General features: G+C 42.9%; 1 protein-coding gene and 1 non-coding gene across 2 annotated transcripts in view; one reads left to right on the top strand and one right to left on the bottom strand.

Annotated features, from left to right (window-relative positions):
- Positions 1-20347, top strand: part of LOC124553332 (ankyrin repeat domain-containing protein 23-like) — an 89306-nt gene that overhangs the window by 49879 nt on the left and 19080 nt on the right. Inside the window, exons 2-3 of the mRNA XM_047127209.1 lie at positions 8414-8990; positions 16700-16870. Of these exons, the coding sequence (XP_046983165.1) occupies positions 8425-8990; positions 16700-16870 (737 nt within the window). The 5' untranslated portion in view covers positions 8414-8424. The remainder of the gene's footprint in view (positions 1-8413; positions 8991-16699; positions 16871-20347) is intronic.
- On the bottom strand, positions 17254-17328 carry Trnaa-cgc. Its single transcript has one exon. It is a non-coding gene; the product is annotated as a tRNA-Ala (tRNA).

Genomic DNA, 20347 nt, shown 5'->3' on the forward strand with positions numbered 1-20347 from the left:
CAGATGTGTATATAGCTCGTTTCGTCTGTTGTTACTACCTTCTTCTGCTCCTCACTCACAGTCCCTGCCTGTTTAGTTCTAACACGTACAAAGGGTTTTGCTAGAGGGTTCAAATTACTACTTCCCATCTTGTAAACGCTAGCCCTTTCACAGACGGCATTTAGTTTAACGGATTCTGTACCATTTCTTAAGTTTACCACCATTTGCTGTCACCTTGGCGCATCATCATCCTCTCGCACCGGAGAATACGGCCGATAATTGTGCACCTGCTCCCCATTATTTCGCCTATCATTTGTTGGGTAGCGCCACCTCCTGCTGTTTCCTGGGTACACACCAATTCTGTTAACGTTTGCATTCTGTCGCGGTTCTGCATTATTTGGTGGTCTGATGTTACGATTTGCATGCTCCTCCTCATGGAACAACTTGTCAACTCTCTCCAAATAGCAATGAATGTATAAACGTCATCCCTAGGAGCTGCAATAATTTTGTTTCGCCAATTCATGGGCAATTTACCTTCCAGGCCCATAACAATTTCTTCTGTCTCGGCCTTGTTGTTTAAATATGAAAAGTTTGTCGTCCACTTTAACGCAAACTTTCTTAAGCTTTCCTTCCTGGGATTAAACGTTTCCCTAGCCCAGAAGCTATTTAGCAACTCCTTTTGTTTTTGCTTGCCCCAATATTCTTTAAAAAACGCCTCTTTAAATTTATCTAGAGTATCGTACTGTTTAGTAGCGATAACCCCCCAAATTCTAGCCTCTTCCTAGAGTTGAGAGGTAATGAACCCTGTTTTTTGTCTGTCTGACCACAAAGTAGGTAGAACTCCTTCGAAGTCATTCCAAAATTCTTTTGGATGTACATTTTCTGTTGAATCAAAACGTGAAAACTGCCTGTTAGCGACATATGATATTTCAGATGCTGCTGCTACAAAACTACACCCACTACTGTTAGTTCCATGTCTGAGGTTAGTTTCAACTTGGCATAATCTACTGCTATGCTCACCCGACTTATTTTCAACCTCTTCTACCTGGTTAGTTAGCTGAATAACATTTTCTTCTGTCACACCCACTCAGTCGGACACACTTTTTACTTCAGTCATACATTTGGCATATTCAGAACTGATTTTACTGCCTAACAGTTCGTGATCTTAAAACACACACACACACACACACACACTACCGCCGTAATTTTGACCTAGTTTCTGCACACTTTCTTTTATCACATCTGCCCTTTGTTTCCAATAGCAACTTTTTTCAAGCCATCTGTTAATTCACTTTCTACAGTTCTAGTAGATTGTTGGCAGTTATTCTCAACTTCAGAAATTTTGCCATCCACTTTACTTTCTAATGACTTCAGATCATTTTCCCACATATCTTTTAAAACCGCAGTCTGCTTTTCAAGTTTTCCATTGATGTTCTGATCAGTTGTTTCAGCCAAATTAGTATGTCCATCTTTCATAGAATCCATTAATGCTGCAAACATATCTTCTTTGTTCTATTTTCTGCTTTACTGTTCCCTGTTTATCATTTTCCTTCGGTACTATTCCAAATTTGGTATCCACATTTGATTCCGTAACACTACCAATATTGTCATCACGCAATTGATTGTTACCGATTTCATGCGTAATGTGACTTTTTTTCAAATTGCTCTGAGCACTATGGGACTTAACTGCTGTGGTCATCAGTCCCCTAGAACTTAGAACTACACTCCTGGAAATGGAAAAAAGAACACATTGACACCGGTGTGTCAGACCCACCATACTTGCTCCGGACACTGCGAGAGGGCTGTACAAGCAATGATCACACGCACGGCACAGCGGACACACCAGGAACCGCGGTGTTGGCCGTCGAATGGCGCTAGCTGCGCAGCATTTGTGCACCGCCGCCGTCAGTGTCAGCCAGTTTGCCGTGGCATACGGAGCTCCATCGCAGTCTTAACACTGGTAGCATGCCGCGACAGCGTGGACGTGAACCGTATGTGCAGTTGACGGACTTTGAGCGAGGGCGTATAGTGGGCATGCGGGAGGCCGGGTGGACGTACCGCCGAATTGCTCAACACGTGGAGCGTGAGGTCTCCACAGTACATCGATGTTGTCGCCAGTGGTCGGCGGAAAGTGCACGTGCCCGTCGACCTGGGACCGGACCGCAGCGACGCACGGATGCACGCCAAGACCGTAGGATCCTACGCAGTGCCTTAGGGGACCGCACCGCCACTTCCCAGCAAATTAGGGACACTGTTGCTCCTGGGGTATCGGCGAGGACCATTCGCAACCGTCTCCATGAAGCTGGGCTACGGTCCCGCACACCGTTAGGCCGTCTTCCGCTCACGCCCCAGCATCGTGCAGCCCGCCTCCAGTGGTGTCGCGACAGGCGTGAATGGAGGGACGAATGTAGACGTGTCGTCTTCAGCGATGAGAGTCGCTTCTGCCTTGGTGCCAATAATGGTCGTATGCGTGTTTGGTGCCGTGCCGGTGAGCGCCACAATCAGGACTGCATACTACCGAGGCACACAGGGCCAACACCCAGCATCATGGTGTGGGGAGCGATCTCCTACACTGGCCGTACACCACTGGTGATCGTCGAGGGGACACTGAATAGTGCACGGTACATCCAAACCGTCATCGATCCCATCGTTCTACCATTCCTAGACCGGCAAGGGAACTTGCTGTTCCAACAGGACAATGCACGTCCGCATGTATCCCGTGCCACCCAACGTGCTCTAGAAGGTGTAAGTCAACTACCCTGGCCAGCAAGATCTCCGGATCTGTCCCCCATTGAGCATGTTTAGGACTGGATGAAGCGTCGTCTCACGCGGTCTGCACGTCCAGCACGAACGCTGGTCCAACTGAGGCGCCAGGTGGAAATGGCATGGCAAGCCGTTCCACAGGACTACATCCAGCATCTCAACGATCGTCTCCATGGGAGAATAGCAGCCTGCATTGCTGCGAAAGGTGGATATACACTGTACTAGTGCCGACATTGTGCATGCTCTGTTGCCTGTGTCTATGTGCCTGTGGTTCTGTCAGTGTGATCATGTGATGTATCTGGCCCAAGGGATGTGTCAATAAAGTTTCCCCTTCCTGGGACAATGAATTCACGGTGTTCTTATTTCAATTTCCAGGAGTGTACTTAAACCTAACTAACCTAAGGACATGACACACATCGATGCCCGAGGCAGCATTCGAACCTGCGACCGTAGCGGTCGCGCGGATCCAGACTGTAGCGCCAAGAACCGCTCGGCCACTCTGGCCGGCTTAATGTGACTTTCAGGATCTTCATTGTCTCCACTAGTTACATCAACTGACGTACTTGAAGCAAAGTCTACTTCACCGTCCGTAAATAACAAAGAAACATCCTCAAAAACCTCCTCTTTTACTTTAACATCTACTCCAGGCTGTTCCAACCGAGCTCCAGGGAGCCGGAGCGCTCCGGAGCGCTCACTGCGGCAGCTCGGAGCCCGCGTGGAGGGGGAAAGCGAACTCACTGCCCCCTGGCCGCATGCAGTCGCAACCGACGCAATAATCCGTGTTCAATGACAGCTATGACAGAAGCGGTAGCCCTGTACCTCTGTTGGAGGATATCTTTCTGTTCGTTGAGAGGGATGGTCGCCGCAGTGTGTTGTATGTCATTTAAGGTATTTAATTCTGCAAAGAGGTACAATATACAACGACATTATACACGTCTTCACGCAGCGCACTACGATTAGGTAGAAGGCGTTGCACGCAGAGAACTGGTGGCCAGGCTTAAGAACGACCTACCAGGAGACGTTAAGTTTAAAAACGGTTTCATAATACGGAGGGTATCAAAACGTGCAACATAGTTCGTGTTCTGTAATGCGTTTATAATTTTCAGGTGAATGAATGCGGAGAAAACACTACTGAATCTGAAATTCGAGCAAGCTACAGGGTCGTTCACATTATTGCGACGAGTGGCAAGCCGTTTTTGGTAAGACCACTCGCAAAATCGTGCATGGTAAATCGTGCATGGTATCAGTTGCAGAATGTCTGTTTCCAAGGGAGTTGCAGGCAATTGAATGGGTAATTGAAGGGGTTTGCCTGTCGAAGCAAACAATGTCTCGTCGAATCCTGGACATGATAGCGGATTTAGAGACACAGCTCAGGAAAAAGGCGGAGAGCTTTGTTGAATTTTCGCTAGCGCTGGACGAAAGCACCGACATATCGGACTGTGCTCAGCTTGCAGTCTTTGTGCGTGGTGTCGACATGGAGCTGCAAGTAACTGAAGAACTCTTGGATGTGGTAGCACTCGATTGCACCGCAACAGGACGTGACATTTTTGAAGCTGTTTGTGAATCAGTGGACAATATGAATTTGCCGTGGGATAAGCTCCGTTCTGTAGCGACAGACGGTGCACCAAAAATGATCGGGCGTCACCAAGGTTTTGCTTCTCGTTTGAAAAATAAACTCAGGGACGAATTCGGAAAGACATTTTGACTCTTCATTGTTTTATTCACCAAGAGGCACAATGTGCTGAAACAGTAGAGCTAGGTGGCGTAATGAAAGATGTCGTGAAGTGTGTGAATTTTGTGCGGCGTCACGGTATGAATCATGGCCAATTCAAAGGATTCCTGAAAGATACTGAAGCGGAGTATGAGGATATACCTCACCACAGTACAGTTCGTTGGCTGAGTCGGGGAAAAGTTCTTGATGTTTTCTTTGCCTTTCGTGAGGAAATATCCCTTTTTCTCGAAATGAAACGGGAAGAAATTCGTTGTCTGAAAGATATAAAATCGATATCAGACCTGGCGTTCCTAGCTGACATAACTATGCATCTGAATAATTTAAATCTGTCATTGCAAGGCAAAGAGCAGCTAATCGTTGACATGCACGACCAGATCAAAGCGTTCATGGAAAAGTAACGTTTATTTGAAAGGCAGATGAGTAGTGGACATTTAACGTTCTTCAATCGTCTTGCTTCTTTAAAACTACCTGAAGGTACTACTTTCGGCTATTACCAAGCAAAGTGAAAGCAGCTCATCACGTTGTTTGAAACACGATTCCAAGACCTCACTAGTTTGAAAATGGAACTTAAGGTGTTCAGCACTCCTTTTTCAGTTTCCCCCATGATTTGTCATCGTCACTTCAATTGGAGATTATTGATTTCCAAAATTCAACTTTGTTGAAAGAGAGGTACTACAACACGTTGGATTTGTCACGATGGTATCGTTCATTACAGCAAAAAACATTTCCCAAGCTTCACAACAGTACCCTCAGATCATTTGCATTTTTGGATCTACATATTGTTGTGAGCAGCTTTTCTCAGCAATGAAAAGAGTAAAAAGTAAGGAACGATCGTTTCTTCAGGATGCAACAATGTAGTCCATCCTCCGCATTAACGCTGCGAACACTTTGACGCCTGATATTTCCGACATTGTAATGAAAAGAAAATGTCGAGCTACAGAGGCCCAATAAATTTAATATGCAACTTCTTGTAAAACAGTTGTTTATTCCTTATTTCCTGAACATCGTATTTCCTGGTCTAGCATGTCACCACATCGTAGCAGCTAAGAGTATGAGGTTGTCGATCTTGTAAGACGCAGCTGGCACGTCAAAACGCTTGCCGGCGTGCCGGCCCACTTGAATGGTCACAGCGAGCGACACGGCTCCCTGGAGCAGGGAGCACTCTGCGGCTCACAACGGAGCCGACGAGCGGGAACAGCCTGATCTACTCCCCCTCTCTGTTCAAGTGTGCTAGTTGCTCGGGCGCCCACACACAAACACACACACACACACACACACACACACACACACACAACAGTTCTAACAAACTTATCTTTTGTCGAATGCTGCAGCCTCGGCGTGCTGAAACTGAGTGTCAGACGTCCTCCGTCTGCCGCCGTCCCAGTTTCAGGGTCCCCGCTTGTCGTGTAAGTTGGCAGCGCTGCCCTGCCGTATTGCTGCTCGTTGATACCGCTATGAATGAATTTATTTACCTTCACTGTAAGGCACTGTTCAGACATGTAGCACATGTAGACATGAAACTGGCAAACAACTACTTCCTTTGGAGCTCATACTACACACGACCGTACCATTGAAAGGTTGGGCTCTGACTTCTTAGATTGGTGTAAGCATTCTCCGTTTGCAAGAGAAGAGATGCGTGAAGAATACTCTGTTCTGATTGCTCAGTCTACATTAAGGCCAAAAAAAAAAAAAATATTATTCTCCTGTGTTAGCCCGCTTTTTTCATGACTAACAAATCAATAAACAACACACTCGAACTGTACTTTTTTCCAAAATATTTAACATTCTGGTACTTTATTTATACTTTACATTATTAACTGTTTTCATTTACACTGAAATTAGCTTCCCTTTACCATAAACATACTTGACACACTATAATACAAAATTCCCCGTCGTCTTCATTCACAGTGTATTAAAAATTTCTCACGTTACTTCGTACGGCGTTTGTCACTATAACAATGATCTACATATTTACTTTATACCACATTCACGCAGCATCCACACTACTAAAAACATACACAAAACTGTACAAACATAAAAGAAAAATCCTTCAAGTAATAAACATTACAATTCACAAAAACATTCCCTTGACTGACTGTTTCTTGAATGTGTCTGTCCGCTACTGTACTTTGGTGGATGAACGTTTGAACTATGTACTCGGCTGAACCCACTTCACGATCTTTCACTGTGAACGCACGAGTCAGTCTCCCGACACACAGGCTTCATCCACTGTGTGAAGCAACTCCTGCAAGGCTTCATGCATGACTGCTTGTTAAATGACGAATAATACAGATTCAGGTCATAAAACAGTGTTGTTTTCTTGAATAACAGGAGAAGTAAAGAGAACATCTCGTTGAATAGAGTAATACTATAGTTCTGTACAGCCTATTTAGTATTTTGGTAGACGTCTATTTCAAACCACTTCCACACCAAATAACACTGCACTGTAGAAAAAATGATAGAAATAATGTCCTTGCCACTTCTGGAGCTTGTTCTCCAAATGAAATATGCTGAAAGAAAAGGTAAAGCTTGAAAAATGTATTATTAAAGATCTGCTGTTATTCACCAATGGCATCAGTCGGACAGAAAGGGTGTGATACTGCTGGAACCGACTAAGGATGGACTGTACAGGGTGAGTCACCTAACGTTACCGCTGGATATATTTCGTAAACCACATCAAATACTGACGAACAGATTCCACAGACTGAACGTGAGGAGAGGGGCTAGTGTAATTGTTTAATACAAACCATACAAAAATGCACGGAAGTATGCAGTGCCGTTTGTTGCATTGTAAAATGTTAATTACATCCGGAGATATTGTAACCTAAAGTTGACGCTTGAAACATTGTCCTCACTTCATTGCAGGGGCCCAAACAGCTGTAACATACATCGCTTTTCTACAGAATGATCTGCCAACGTTCCTCGAAAATGTTCCACTGGAAACGCGTCGACGTATGTGGTATCAGCATGATGGTGCACCTGCACATTCCGCAATTAACACTAGGCTGACCCTTGACAGGGTGTTCGACGGGCGTTTCATAGGACGTGGAGGACGCATAAGTTGGCCAGCCCATTCTCCTGATCTTACACCTCTGGACTTATTTCTGTAGGGTACGTTAAAGGCGAATGTGTACCGTGATGTGCCTACAACCCCAGAGGATATGAAACAACGTATTGTGGCAGCCTGCGGCGAAATTACACCAGATGTACTGCGGCGTGTACGACATTCATTATGCCAGAGATTGGAATTGTGTGCAGCAAATGATGGCCACCACATTGAACATCTATTGGCCTGATATGTCGGGACACACACTATTCCACTCCGTAATTGAAAACGGAAACCACGTGTGTACGTGTACCTCACCCCTCATGGTAATGTACATGTGCGTCAGTGAAAAAGACCAATAGAAAGGTGTTAGCATGTGGACGTAATGTGCTGTTCCAGTGTCTTCTGTACCTAAGGTCGATCACCGTTCCCTTTGGATCCCTACGTAATTCGGTGCTCTCCGATACACACGATCGAACAGCGGAGGAGTGGTACTCAAGCGTCAACTTTAGGTTACAATATCTCCGGATGTAATGAACATTTTAGAATGCAACAGACAGCACTGATTACGTATTTCTTTATATGTTCAGATGTGCTAACAAAACTAACGGGGTTCCATTTAAAAAAAATGTAGGTTTATGTTAAAAAACATACTTCTGTGCATTTTTTTATGGTTTGTAGTAACAAATTACACTAGCTCCTCTCCTCACGTTCGATCTGTGGAATCGATTCGTCAGTACTTGATGTGGTTTACGAAATATATCCAGCGGTAACGTTAGGTGACTCACCCTGTATTTATCAACTGTCGCTGGAGACAGGTGTGGCTGTCACTCGTAGAAGTATCGTCAGTCACCTGTATGCTGAAACGGCTGCTCCGTGTTGCCGTGTTTCAGAATCGTCCGCAATGGAAGCAGTTAAGGACATCACAGAGACGGTGGCTGTCAACCTGGGTGCACTCCTGGACGCCAGGGACGACGCCATGGTGATACTCGAGGCAGGTGACACTCGGCTGGTGGTGCACAGGGCCGTCCTGGCGGACAGGAGCCCCGTATTCGCGGCCATGTTCGCCCACGACACCCTCGAGGCCTGCACTGGCGTGGTGAGGATTGCCGACATCGGTGGCCCGGTGCTGAGGGAGCTGGTCTCCTACCTGTACACCCTGCGGGCCCCCCAGCTGCCCGGCATGGCCCCCCAGCTGCTGACTGCAGCGGATAAGTACGGGGCGTCGGGGCTGAAGGCGGAGTGCGAGCGGCAGGTGGCCGCTCAGCTGACCGTGGAGACCGCGGCGGCCGCAGCCACCCTCGCAGTCCGCCACTCCTGCAGTGACCTCAGGCGAGCAGCCATCGAATTTATTAAGACCTGTCCCTTCGAGGTGATGGCCACTCAGGGGTGGGCAGATGCCATGCGGAAGCAGCCGGAAGACTTGATCGAAGTGAGCCGGTTGCTGTACGATCCACCACCACAAACCAGGTAAGTGTGAGACAACCCACTGATTCGTGTCTCTCGGTTCTAGGTGTGTGTATTTCCAACTGTGTAATGTTTCCCACTGCATTTTCGTAGATATGTGTCTGCTGTAAAATACACCATCATAGACAGTCATTTCACGATAGCTCACAATGCTATCATTACCCTCGTGTAGCAGTTTCAGTGAACCCCTAAACTGAACAGTGTTCATTACCAGGTATGGTAGCTAACAAAAATCATCAGAGAGCCAGTTTGTAGGCATTATATTAAACTACATGTATACAGAAAGTGGTTGTTTAGGTTTTAGCATCAACTGTCATGACAGAGGGTACACTCACTGTGTGAATAGAGCATGACCCAGACTGCTGTGGACACAAAGCTGTATTGCCCAGCATAGGCTCCGACACAGTGACGGGTGTAGTTTGCAACCGGCAGCCTGTACTGGTTGCTGTAGGCCTGTTCCCATAAAGTAGTCGCTAAAGTTGTCCATAGCCTCTGTGGCTGATGACAATGAGACACCTTTGAATAGTGCCACACTGCATAAAGATGATGACCGAGTAAGTCACTTACAGCCGACACCTCGAGAAAGTTAGTGTACTGCAGAATGATTAGAGGAGGGCGGCAACTTATCTACAATTTTATATTGATGATGTTGACCTGTGGAATTTTCTTCGTGTAGTAAAGGAGAGTAATCATTATTCACACCTTAGTATTACAGCTTTGGCTCTTGCGTAGTTGTCTCTCACTTTCTTTCCACGTGCAAGCCATATGCCAGTAACTATCCCAAGATAATTCTTAGTTCTCTCCAAATCCAGACAGTACACGGAAGATGTTAATTGCTCTAAAGGCACATAATATAAAAGAATGCTCTGCTGTGAGGGCTTGTATGGAAGATGCTCAGAAAACCAGGTGAAGTAAGCATTGGTGCCCCAGTGGCTGACTGCTCACACCTCTTGCAGCCTGAGACCACCTCGCAGGATCACAGGGCAGACCTACCAGCAGTTCCAGCTGGTCCATTAAAATTGAGTCTTCCCACCTCATTTTGTTCGCCTCTGGACTCAGCATTACATAAAGCTCACGCAGTGCTTGGATAAGTTCCCTTCTGTGACACACAGAATACCGTGCCTTACTGTGTATTCGACGAACAGGTGTCCACCCCTGTGTGTGTGTGTTTCAGTGGATCTATGGCTTTACTATAGCCACCCAGTGAACACTACAGGCTTCCATTCTCCTGTGGCACACCTTATCATATTATCTATCCCATCCATTGTTGTTGCTGTTCCAACTCTGATAGTCTGTGACCATTAAAGTGTCTCTGCGACCAGAGTTACCATTTTTCTGCACCATCTTACAGTTACATATGTTCATACAAGTCTAATAGCCACTAACACTGATAAATGATCATTTATTTTCCATTTAGAATTTAATACTTATGTAGTATTTTATGTGCTATTTGACATATTGGAAATCTTGTGTTCGAGATGACACTGTGCATTCCCTGAACCAATTGTAATAAACATAGAGCCAGTGTTGTAAATCATTCAGTGTCTTTCTCTTTTATTCTATAAAGATTAACATCAAAATTCATTGTTTAAGCAATAAACATATTACAATTGTTATTTACATTCTTGAAAAAAATTTAAAACATTACATTATTCCAAACTCGTTATGCACGCTGTGGGAAATGACTCAAGCTCTTATGTTTGAAAAAATTTTTGTTAACGGGAATCTTTTTACTAACAGTAATCTTTGTGTACATTTTAAAAATTCTCTTGATGATGTATAATAGATTCTTGTCGTGATCTTCACCTAGTTCACTGCCTCATACTTCCCACATTATTGGGTGTCAGTTACAGACACACATACAATGTTTGGTTCTGGAACTGCCTCTGTCTTTCACTGATTCCACTTGACGCCCCCCCTCCCGGCCTCTCAAAATTATACATAGTATTACACACAAATTTTATACACCACAGGTACCTATGATTTTAATAATTAAAATAAGATGTATAAAACCACATGTAAGCAGAATTATTTTTTACTTCATACAGTGTCCACTTCACACAGTGAAGTGATAGTGTTTTCCCATTTTTTGGGGAGGATGTCTCACTATCCCATGTTCATCCTACTCCCCCTTGTACCCATGCCAGCCCTTCTAGATAGACATCAGATTCTCACGGAATTTACCATTCATACCTACTGTATGTGGAGGACAAACTTAATTGTATTTCAGTAGCAAGTTTACAGCACAGCTTACATCATCAATCACAAACATTGCTCATCACCCTCCCCCCCACACACACACACAATTAGTGTGTGTTTTTGCATCACTGGGGAATGACGCGGCTTACTTTAACTACCCCATGGTTTCATGTGTGCTTACAAAGTGAGGATGCTCACTTGAAAAATACTTAAATTCTTGTCAACCGTATTTAATGAATGAAATTGAGATGAATGTGGTAATACTGTTATGACACGTAACTGTTGCACAACCACAGCCTCTTTCTGTTGTCAAATCACGAGTTTCACCGTGCCTTACTGCCCGCTGTACTGATTTCCTTCTCCAGCTCAATTTGAAACACGCTGTCAACCATTTCATTAGCTGTGTAGTTTTAAGACAGGCTTTGAACGATGTCTGATGATCAAAGTACCACATTAATTACAATACGAAATGTTTGACAATCAGACGAGTGTCGTGCCTGTCAAATTTATATGCGTGTGTTACCATGCTCAGAAGCAGCCAAATTTCCTGAACTGCGTTCCACCTGGTTTGTATGCAGCCACATAACTTTCTTGCACTTTGTCTATTATCGTCCACATGAAAACCAATACCACAGTAATGTAAATATCAGAAAACCCTTTACCAGAGATGACGGTCCTCAGTGCTTGTAAACTGAAGTGAATTATAATAAATGAGATTTCAAAAAGCAAGATTCAGCTTCAAACTACATGCTTTTGTATTGGACTGGGATCCAGGACTCCAATCCGGTCACTACAGATCTTAACTATCATTTTAACCGCATGTAACATCATATGCACTTTTTCAAACTTGATATGATGGGGCATAAAGTTTTGTTTTGGGCAAGGATTGTGAATGAAGCACAATAAACTGTTATAATTTTATGTATCGAAATTTTTCACCGCTAGAGGGATGATGAAACTGAAATGATTATACAACAAAGTATTCCCCTGCTGCGTTTCGAACCCAGCATATATCATGTTGTTTTCTAGCCACATATAGATACACAATGTCAGTTTATTTCACTACCAGTGAGATACGCTCATGTCTGAACTAGAAATTATGCGAGGAAAAGTTCTGTGCTGACTGGGACTCTTAACCCTGTATATGCTATCACCACTGGCTACACACCTGTCAAATACTTTTCCACCAGCCACTAGGAGTGGAATTTATAAATCTGAAATGATAGGATAAAAAGTTCTCTGCCTGTTTCAGGGTCAAAATTGGCACCAATTGTTATTGTTGACGTTGCATGCACAAATGCTAACAATCATAATTGCTTTCCACATATTACTTGCAGTGCGAATGCTACAACTTGAAATCACACAGCGAAAATTTTTGTACCCAACCAGTATTTAAAACCAGACCTTCCCCTTTCATTGAAACCTGGATAACTATGGAATGTTGGGGACCCAACAAAATGATGGAACTGTATTGTCCGAAAAGTGTTCAAGATGGCAGAAAGAGATATCTGGGTTAGATTCCCATTTCAGCACCAACATTTTCAACATTGCAAGTTCAAATAAGTGTGCCGTGACTTTACATGACAATTGTTCTAGGGATGAAATAAAATTTCTGGTGCAAGAAAGGTTAATGGTGAGCTTCCACTAGCCGGACGTCTGCCTCTGTCATGGCCCAACATACACCGACTCTCCTCCAGCAGGTAGTGAAGGAGTGTCGGCTTTATTGTAGATTAGGAAGGAAAGTGGAACCTTATGTTGTTCAACAGAAGTCACCAGAGGCAAAGAGAGTCTGTTAATACGTGTTAAGTGTTTGGCTGATCAGTGACTCGAACACAGAGCTTCAGCAAATGAAGGTAGAGCAATTTTAATAGACCACCAAACTACTTTCAATGCAGTGCCACTGTTTTGCCGTTAACGAAGGATGCTCCTCACTGGATGAGTGTTCCGTTTCCCTGGAGGTTCATTACAGCCTTTACAAAACATTCTTTTCCTTGTTGATCCATATCAGTGGCCACTAGTTGCCTCAGCTACCTAATGTGTACTTTAGAGTTGTTTTTGTAATCACTGAAATAAAATCACATAATTGTCAGCTGCACTACTGGCATTATTGTAGGCTACAGAAATTTCTGCAGGAAGTGTTTTCTCCCACCCAGGCTGCTGTGATCTTGTAAGAGTTTAGGTTACACCAACACTAGATCGTACAAAATAAACTCAGTGACAAGTATCAATCAAACTTCCAGAATGTTCTCCAGGGATCATTGTCACATTTATAACTGCAGTAGTGTGGCATTGTGTCAAGGAACGTTAATTAATTTCTAGTTCTTTATTATTGTGATAGAGGCTTATAATTTTACTAAAAGAAGAGATGAATTTGATATATAAGGTAGTCAACCATAGGCAGTGACTGTTGTTTGAGAATGCATCCATTGTTATTCTTGAAGTGGCTTCCCTTTATTATAATTTCAGAAGGAATTTATTTTTTACTTTGAAGTGGTATTAAGCTACTAAGCAGCCATGTTTATCCACTATAATAGTTTTTTGAAGAGATCATTCACTATTATAATTTCTTATGTTATTATTAACACCGTCAATCTTGGCAAAGATGAGGCTTGTCTTCAGTAAATGTAGCTTATGTAGCACAGATAATCCCTCCATATAAATTCCATGTGGAAAAAGGAGGCCTAAAAATGTACCGTGCAAGTGCGTAAGAAAGTCCATCATTTTTCCTCATGTAGCATACTACATTGATGCATGTAGCCTAAAAGGACCACCCATAATTTAACTGAAACAAGTAGATTCATGCATAATATCATAGACTTTTGTCTGACGTGTTGTCATGCAGGTTGGAATAAGTATATTTATCAATCATAGTTTTTTATTTGTAGCTATAAAATATTCTTGGAGTGACTTATTGAATATTGTACACTTGAAGGTCATAAGGATTGTTGTTTAAACCTTCGAAAATGATGCATGAAGTATTTTGTGCATCACAGTATATTGATAATTTTTACTTATGGACCATCTGACAGCAACTGAATAAAACACAATTTTAGTGCCATACGCGTTTCGAGTTTATTTTCTGCAAGGCGTTATCAGTGGCCTGGAATATGTACATATGTTAGCTATTTAATTTACATTTTTGTCACTGTGCCTATAGGTTATAAACAGTTCTGGTGGTTGGTATGTCCTATTAAGTAGTAATGTTTTGAACTGTACTTACAGGTTGTGTGGACAATTTCTTACATATTGCATTTTTGGTGTTGTTCTTCTTATGAATGCCAATTTGCAGTTTTTTCCCACACTCCACAGCACTATGAACTGAAAGATTGTTTCAATGCAATGTTTTGGTTTCTGTTGCCGACTGTCAAATGTTTTTACCAAAGATCGAATGTTATTGCGAAATTTTCGAGTGTAATTATTGAAGTATCTGTGATCTGTTTGTGTACGCATTTGTGTGTGTGTGTGTGTGTGTGTGTGTGTGTGTGTTATGGTGTGGTATTTTTTTTTATTTTGGCTCTGCTTATGTGTGTAGGTCATGGTGTACCATCTGGTTCTTTTCTGTGTGGTGTAGTCAGTGTGTGTTTGTAAGTTTTCAGCTTTTGAGTCCTTTTGTATTCTGGAAATGTATTTGTTCTGTTGTATTATTTTGTGTGTGTATGTGGTAAGTGTGTCAAAGAAATTACGTCAGGAAATAATTTTTTCATTTGCAGTTGGTTTGTTTTGATGTGGTGGTTTACCAGTATGGCTCAATCGATTACTGCCAAATGTCATGAAATGTGACCAATTAGCCATCATGTGGCACTTTAATTCAATAGGAAATGTCGAGGAAGAAAGAAAGAAAGAAGTAATTAAGTGTCAAACATCCCATCGACTGCAAGACCATTAGAGACAAAGTAGAATCTACAGCTCTCAAATGTTAGAAAGGAAATAGAGCCATTTCAAAGGAATGGTCACAGTATTTGCATTGCTTAGTTTAAGAAAATAAAGGAAAACCTAAAACAGGATGGTTGGATGGACATTTGAACTATTTGGCTTTACCTTCATAAAACAAAAATGTTTGGTCCTGACAAAAAACGTAAAATCAAAGGCTAATGTGAGTCCTCAGAATGTAACAGTACACATCTGGTGTAATGAAGCTCTTTTGTGTTACGAAATTCTTCCCATGGATATGTCCATAGTTATTAGCATCCATTGTATTCATGGTTGTCTGCAAAGATTTTCATTGTGTCGTGTACATAAAACCAGAGGAGAAAAGCAATTTTGATTTTTATCACCTCTGCATGTCTTGTCAACTATGACACGTGGTGTCGATTTCAAGTCTGTCACACAAAACTTTAAATGATTGCTTGAAAAGTTAAAACACGTACCTCGTAGCAAGTGGCGAAAAAGAATTCAATAATCATCATCATCTTGTGTGCAGTCAACAACGATGGTGCATGCAGCACACGGGGATAGATTTCCAACCTACACAGAATGTTCCATTAGGTTATTTCCAGTTCATATATGGGCACATCCTGCTACAGCTAAACTAAGAAGATGTTTAACATGTATTTGTGGTTAGAAAAGAATGAGAGGTGGTCGATTCAGATCCCAGTAAAGGAACAAAATACTTTTTCTCAACAGTTCAGATTCTCATTTTGCTATATTTGGATATGTAATGTATTATTGCAATTAGTTAACAATCCTATTAGTTGCTAGGTTTGAATCATCGAACACAATGCCAAGTCATTTCAACATGCACCCACACACAAGTGCTTACGTGTGGCTGAAATGATATTTAAGATCTTTCGTACTTAGTTAACAGAGACAATAGGTGCTCAATTGGAATCCTGGATGGTAGTCTTAATACAAATGTTTTCGTCACTTAATTTCAAGTTGAAACTTAGTTTCCAAAAAGTCATTTATTGCAATAAACTTGAGTTTACAAGCTGCCATCTAATTATAACAGGATTCGATATTCACACTATCGTGATATTAGTCCGATTGTGGACTCAGTGTTACAAATCAGTTGCTTCAAGTGGGGTCTTGTAGTAATCATTTTGTAGAGTGAAATGCCCATATCGAAAAGAGATCAGAGGAACTGCAAGACAGTAACATTATGTGGGTGCGTGCGTTGTTCCCCTACACTCTGTCAAGGAATATGGGACTTCATCATCATCATACAATTTAGGTGGAGTGGAATTCAGGCCGTTTGGATAGTTTTGATGACGATAGCACCTGAGCTAACATGTCCAGTAATTCTGTAATTATGTTTTATGCAAGTATTGGGCATTGTATGTACCTTCTGGCTGCACCTAGATTTGAACTACCTGTTGTATGGGGTTGAACAACTGCCATGGAAAGCTCAGATCGTACTACTGATTTTTATTAGCTTACTGGTAATTCATTTGTATTAACTGGAGCCCTATCCCCTTTTGGATGGTCCCTCAGCAGTGCTGGCCATAGTGAGTCACCTCCACATCCCCACGAGGACACGCCCAGCCAGCTCACACCCTGCCTCTCTGTATGTGCAGTGCACCAGTCGTTACAGAGCCGAGGACCACCACCACCAGCACCACAACCACAACCAGAACCGCCACCATCACCGCTGCCACCACCACCTCTGCCAGCGCCCCTCACCAGACACCTGCTGCTGCGCGGCCCATGACTCCTCCACCTGATGAGGCCACTGTCTCTCAAATGCGGTGAGTTCCCTCAAAACACACACACACACACACACACACACACACACACACACACACACACACACACACAATTATATGGTAAGTAAGATATAAATACTGAAAAGCAAAGTATAAATGCTCAGTCTAGATTTAATGAGGGTCAGCAAAGTGAACTGGGAATGAAATCAAAACATACAATCAGAGGTGGTATCTCCACGACAAGATCATAGTATCATGGGAGAGAGGTTAGTTAAGAATAGGTTGGTAGGAAAAATAGTTATTGTCAACAGTTCAGTGTCTTATTCACCAAGACCAGCAAACCAATGCCAACAATAATTCAGACAGATTTTCACTCTGCAGCGGAGTGTGCGCCGATATGAAACTTCCTGGCAGATTAAAACTGTCTGCCAGACCGAGACTCGAACTCGGGACCTTTGCCTTGCGTGGGCAAGAGCTCTACCAACTGAGCTACCCGGGCACGAGTCAAGCCCCGTCCTCACAGCTTTACTTTTGCCAGTACCTCGGCTCCTACCCTCCAAACTTTATAGAAGCTCTCCTGCAAACCTTGCAGAACTAGCACTCCTGAAAGAAAGGATATTGCGGAGACACGGCCTAGCGACAGCCTGGGGGAGGTTTCCAGAATGAGAGCCGTGCTTGGGTAGCTCAGTTGGTAGAGCACTTGCCCACGAAAGGCGAAGGTCCCGAGTTCGAGTCTCGGTCCGGCACACAGTTTTAATCTGCCAGGAAGTTTCAATAATTCAGACAATGTCATGCCCAGAAAATTTAGTGATGGGGAGAAAATGAGTGCACTGAATGTGTAAACTGTCAGATGAGATAAATGTCTATTACTTTAGATGTATTGTAATGGTCTAGTAGAGGTCAGACTCATACACACACATTTATGAGACCATTTTTGGTGCTTGTCAGGAATGAGAGAGGAGAAAGAACCCAGTAATTTGCTATAAAGTTTCTGTTAGTCACAAGAAATATACTCGGCAATCACCAAACAGAAGCAAACGCCAGCAGAGCCTCAGCTTGCCAGGGTGTGGACCACCTTGGTTGCCCCACTGTAGTCTTCTGTAACAGCCAGTCTCGGTAACCAGACATGTTGACAATGTGTGTCTGTCTGAGCAGCAAATTTGCAGTGCCATGAGCTCCCAATTACATGCATTCCTATCTCTGTCTTTCCCTACAGTTTTTAACCTCAGCAACCACCTCTAGTTCCACAGCGGTTATTCCCTGATGCCTTCAAATATAACTTACTCTGCTGACCCTTGTACTTGTCACAGTTTTCTTCATATCACACTATCCTCACCTATTCTGCAGAGATGTTCGATAGTTCTTCTGTTATGAGTTCACCTAGTTTAAACATCCATCAATAGCACCGCATTTACAATGCTCCGATTCCCCTCTTGTTTTTCCATAATCCATGATTAATTTTTATGCAGTACTGTCCTCCAAGCATACATTCAGGTATGTCTAACACAAATTAAGGCCTATCTGTGATATTAGTAACTTTGTTTTGCGAGGAATCTCCTGTTATTCCATGCTACATTACTCCTTATAACAACCGTGCTTTGACCCTCAGCGTAAATTAGCATGATGTGTACCAGAGTCCCTACAAGTGGTCTACTATGTGGTCCTTAATTCTGTTAACTTTGCCACCAATGTTATTTCTGCCACACCCCAATACTTTCCTCTTTCTTCCATTCATTAATCCTGATTTGGCACTCATTCAACTGTTTATTACATTCACCAATTCTGGTGATTCAGTCTGACTTTCAGTGAACACAGAAATATCACCAGTGAATTTTATCAATGAAATCCTTTTCACCTTCAGTTTTAATTAAATTGCTATAAGTTTCTTCAGTTTCACCAATGTTTCTTCAGTGTTCATCTGAACATTTGTGGAGATTACCTGCATCCTTATCTTTAACCATCTTTAATTCAGAATACCAGTTCTTGTTGATTATTGTACATATTCTATGTTACCTGCTGTTCCATATATCTTATATGTACCTTTTAAAAAAATTTCACGCACTCTCACTGTTTCATGCTGTCAAATGTCATGTAAAGATCTGCAAATCCAATAAAGATCTCTTGATTTTTCTTGAACATCCCTTCCACTATCCCTCGATCCTTTACTCCAAATTCAGTTTTCTCAAACAGATTGTCACCTTTGTCTTCCATTCTTCTGCATGTTTTTGTTATTTTTTCAGTAAGTTCTATTCATGAGCTGTTCAGCTATTGCACTTATAGGCGCTTGGTTGCTTCTGTAGTGCCTGGATGGTGTTTCTCCGGCAGTCTGTTGTTATGACTCCTGTCTCATGGATTACGCAGACAAATGTGAATACTCACGTGATTGCCATTTATTATCGCATCATCTAGAGCCTCAAAGAAGTTAAAATTCCTATTCCATTCCTGTGTACTTCAGTATCCTATTATTTACACACTGAATTTTCATAACAATTTTCTTAAAATTTAGTTCACGAACTGGTCCGAGCATGGGGGTCACAACCCGGACCACACGCCACTGGTAAGCACTAATGAAGGACTGGATCTCTTACTTAGATTGCACATAATTCATTAAGGTCAATCCAACACATTTATTTCAAATACATAAATGAAGTTACATTTGAATCTGTCTGACATTAAACAGCAATAAAAAAAAAAAAAAACAATTTCAATATCAGCTGATTTAGTGCGTGAAGTGAGAGTTAAGCCAATAACCAGGTAAACTAAATTTGAATCTGTCTGGCATCAAATGGGAATAAAATACTTTTTTTTATATGTTTAAACTACAGGATTAAGGAATTCCAAATCTTTCCCCTTACTAGGCGGAGGCTGAGCCAGAAACACAGAATGCCCCAAAATCTCAGTTTTGCTGTGAAATCTTACAGGACACCCGAAAGCAGTAACAGACAAGGGGTCGGCGCCCACAAATAACATAGGCCAACAGTCAGGCCGGGAGCACATCCCACGAGTACTTGTTCACACTATGCTCACCACAAACTGTACACATTCCGACCGAACATCTGCTTGCGGTGGCTCCCAGAAGGACGAAGCAACCAACAGCCCCACACCGTGCTTCTCACACAGGCACCTCAATTTGTACAAACATCTAGGCCAACTCCGGACTCCCCTCTCACTGCGAGGCTTGGCACAATTTATACGAAATGTCTTCCAGGCAACCAGTAACCGCCACAGGAGTTTCACTATTCACAAACAGCCCCAGCATAACAGACATCACACATGTGCTTACACCCGAGCCACAACTCCGCCAGTCTCACCGGCCGCCCCAAACTGACTGCCTTTCGCCGTCCCGCGCGCCCCAGCCGAAAACGCAAAGATGCTCATGCCCGGGGACGCACCAAAGATAAGCCGATTGCTGATGATCGACCAGCGATCTGGCTCAGTCATTATCATAACTGAATTGTGATCTGAGTGCACATCTGTTCCTGGATACACCTTACAATTCAATACCTGACTCCAGAGTGT

Source organism: Schistocerca americana, chromosome 11 (assembly GCF_021461395.2).
Source record: "Schistocerca americana isolate TAMUIC-IGC-003095 chromosome 11, iqSchAmer2.1, whole genome shotgun sequence".
In the NCBI taxonomy this organism is placed as follows: domain Eukaryota; kingdom Metazoa; phylum Arthropoda; class Insecta; order Orthoptera; family Acrididae; genus Schistocerca; species Schistocerca americana.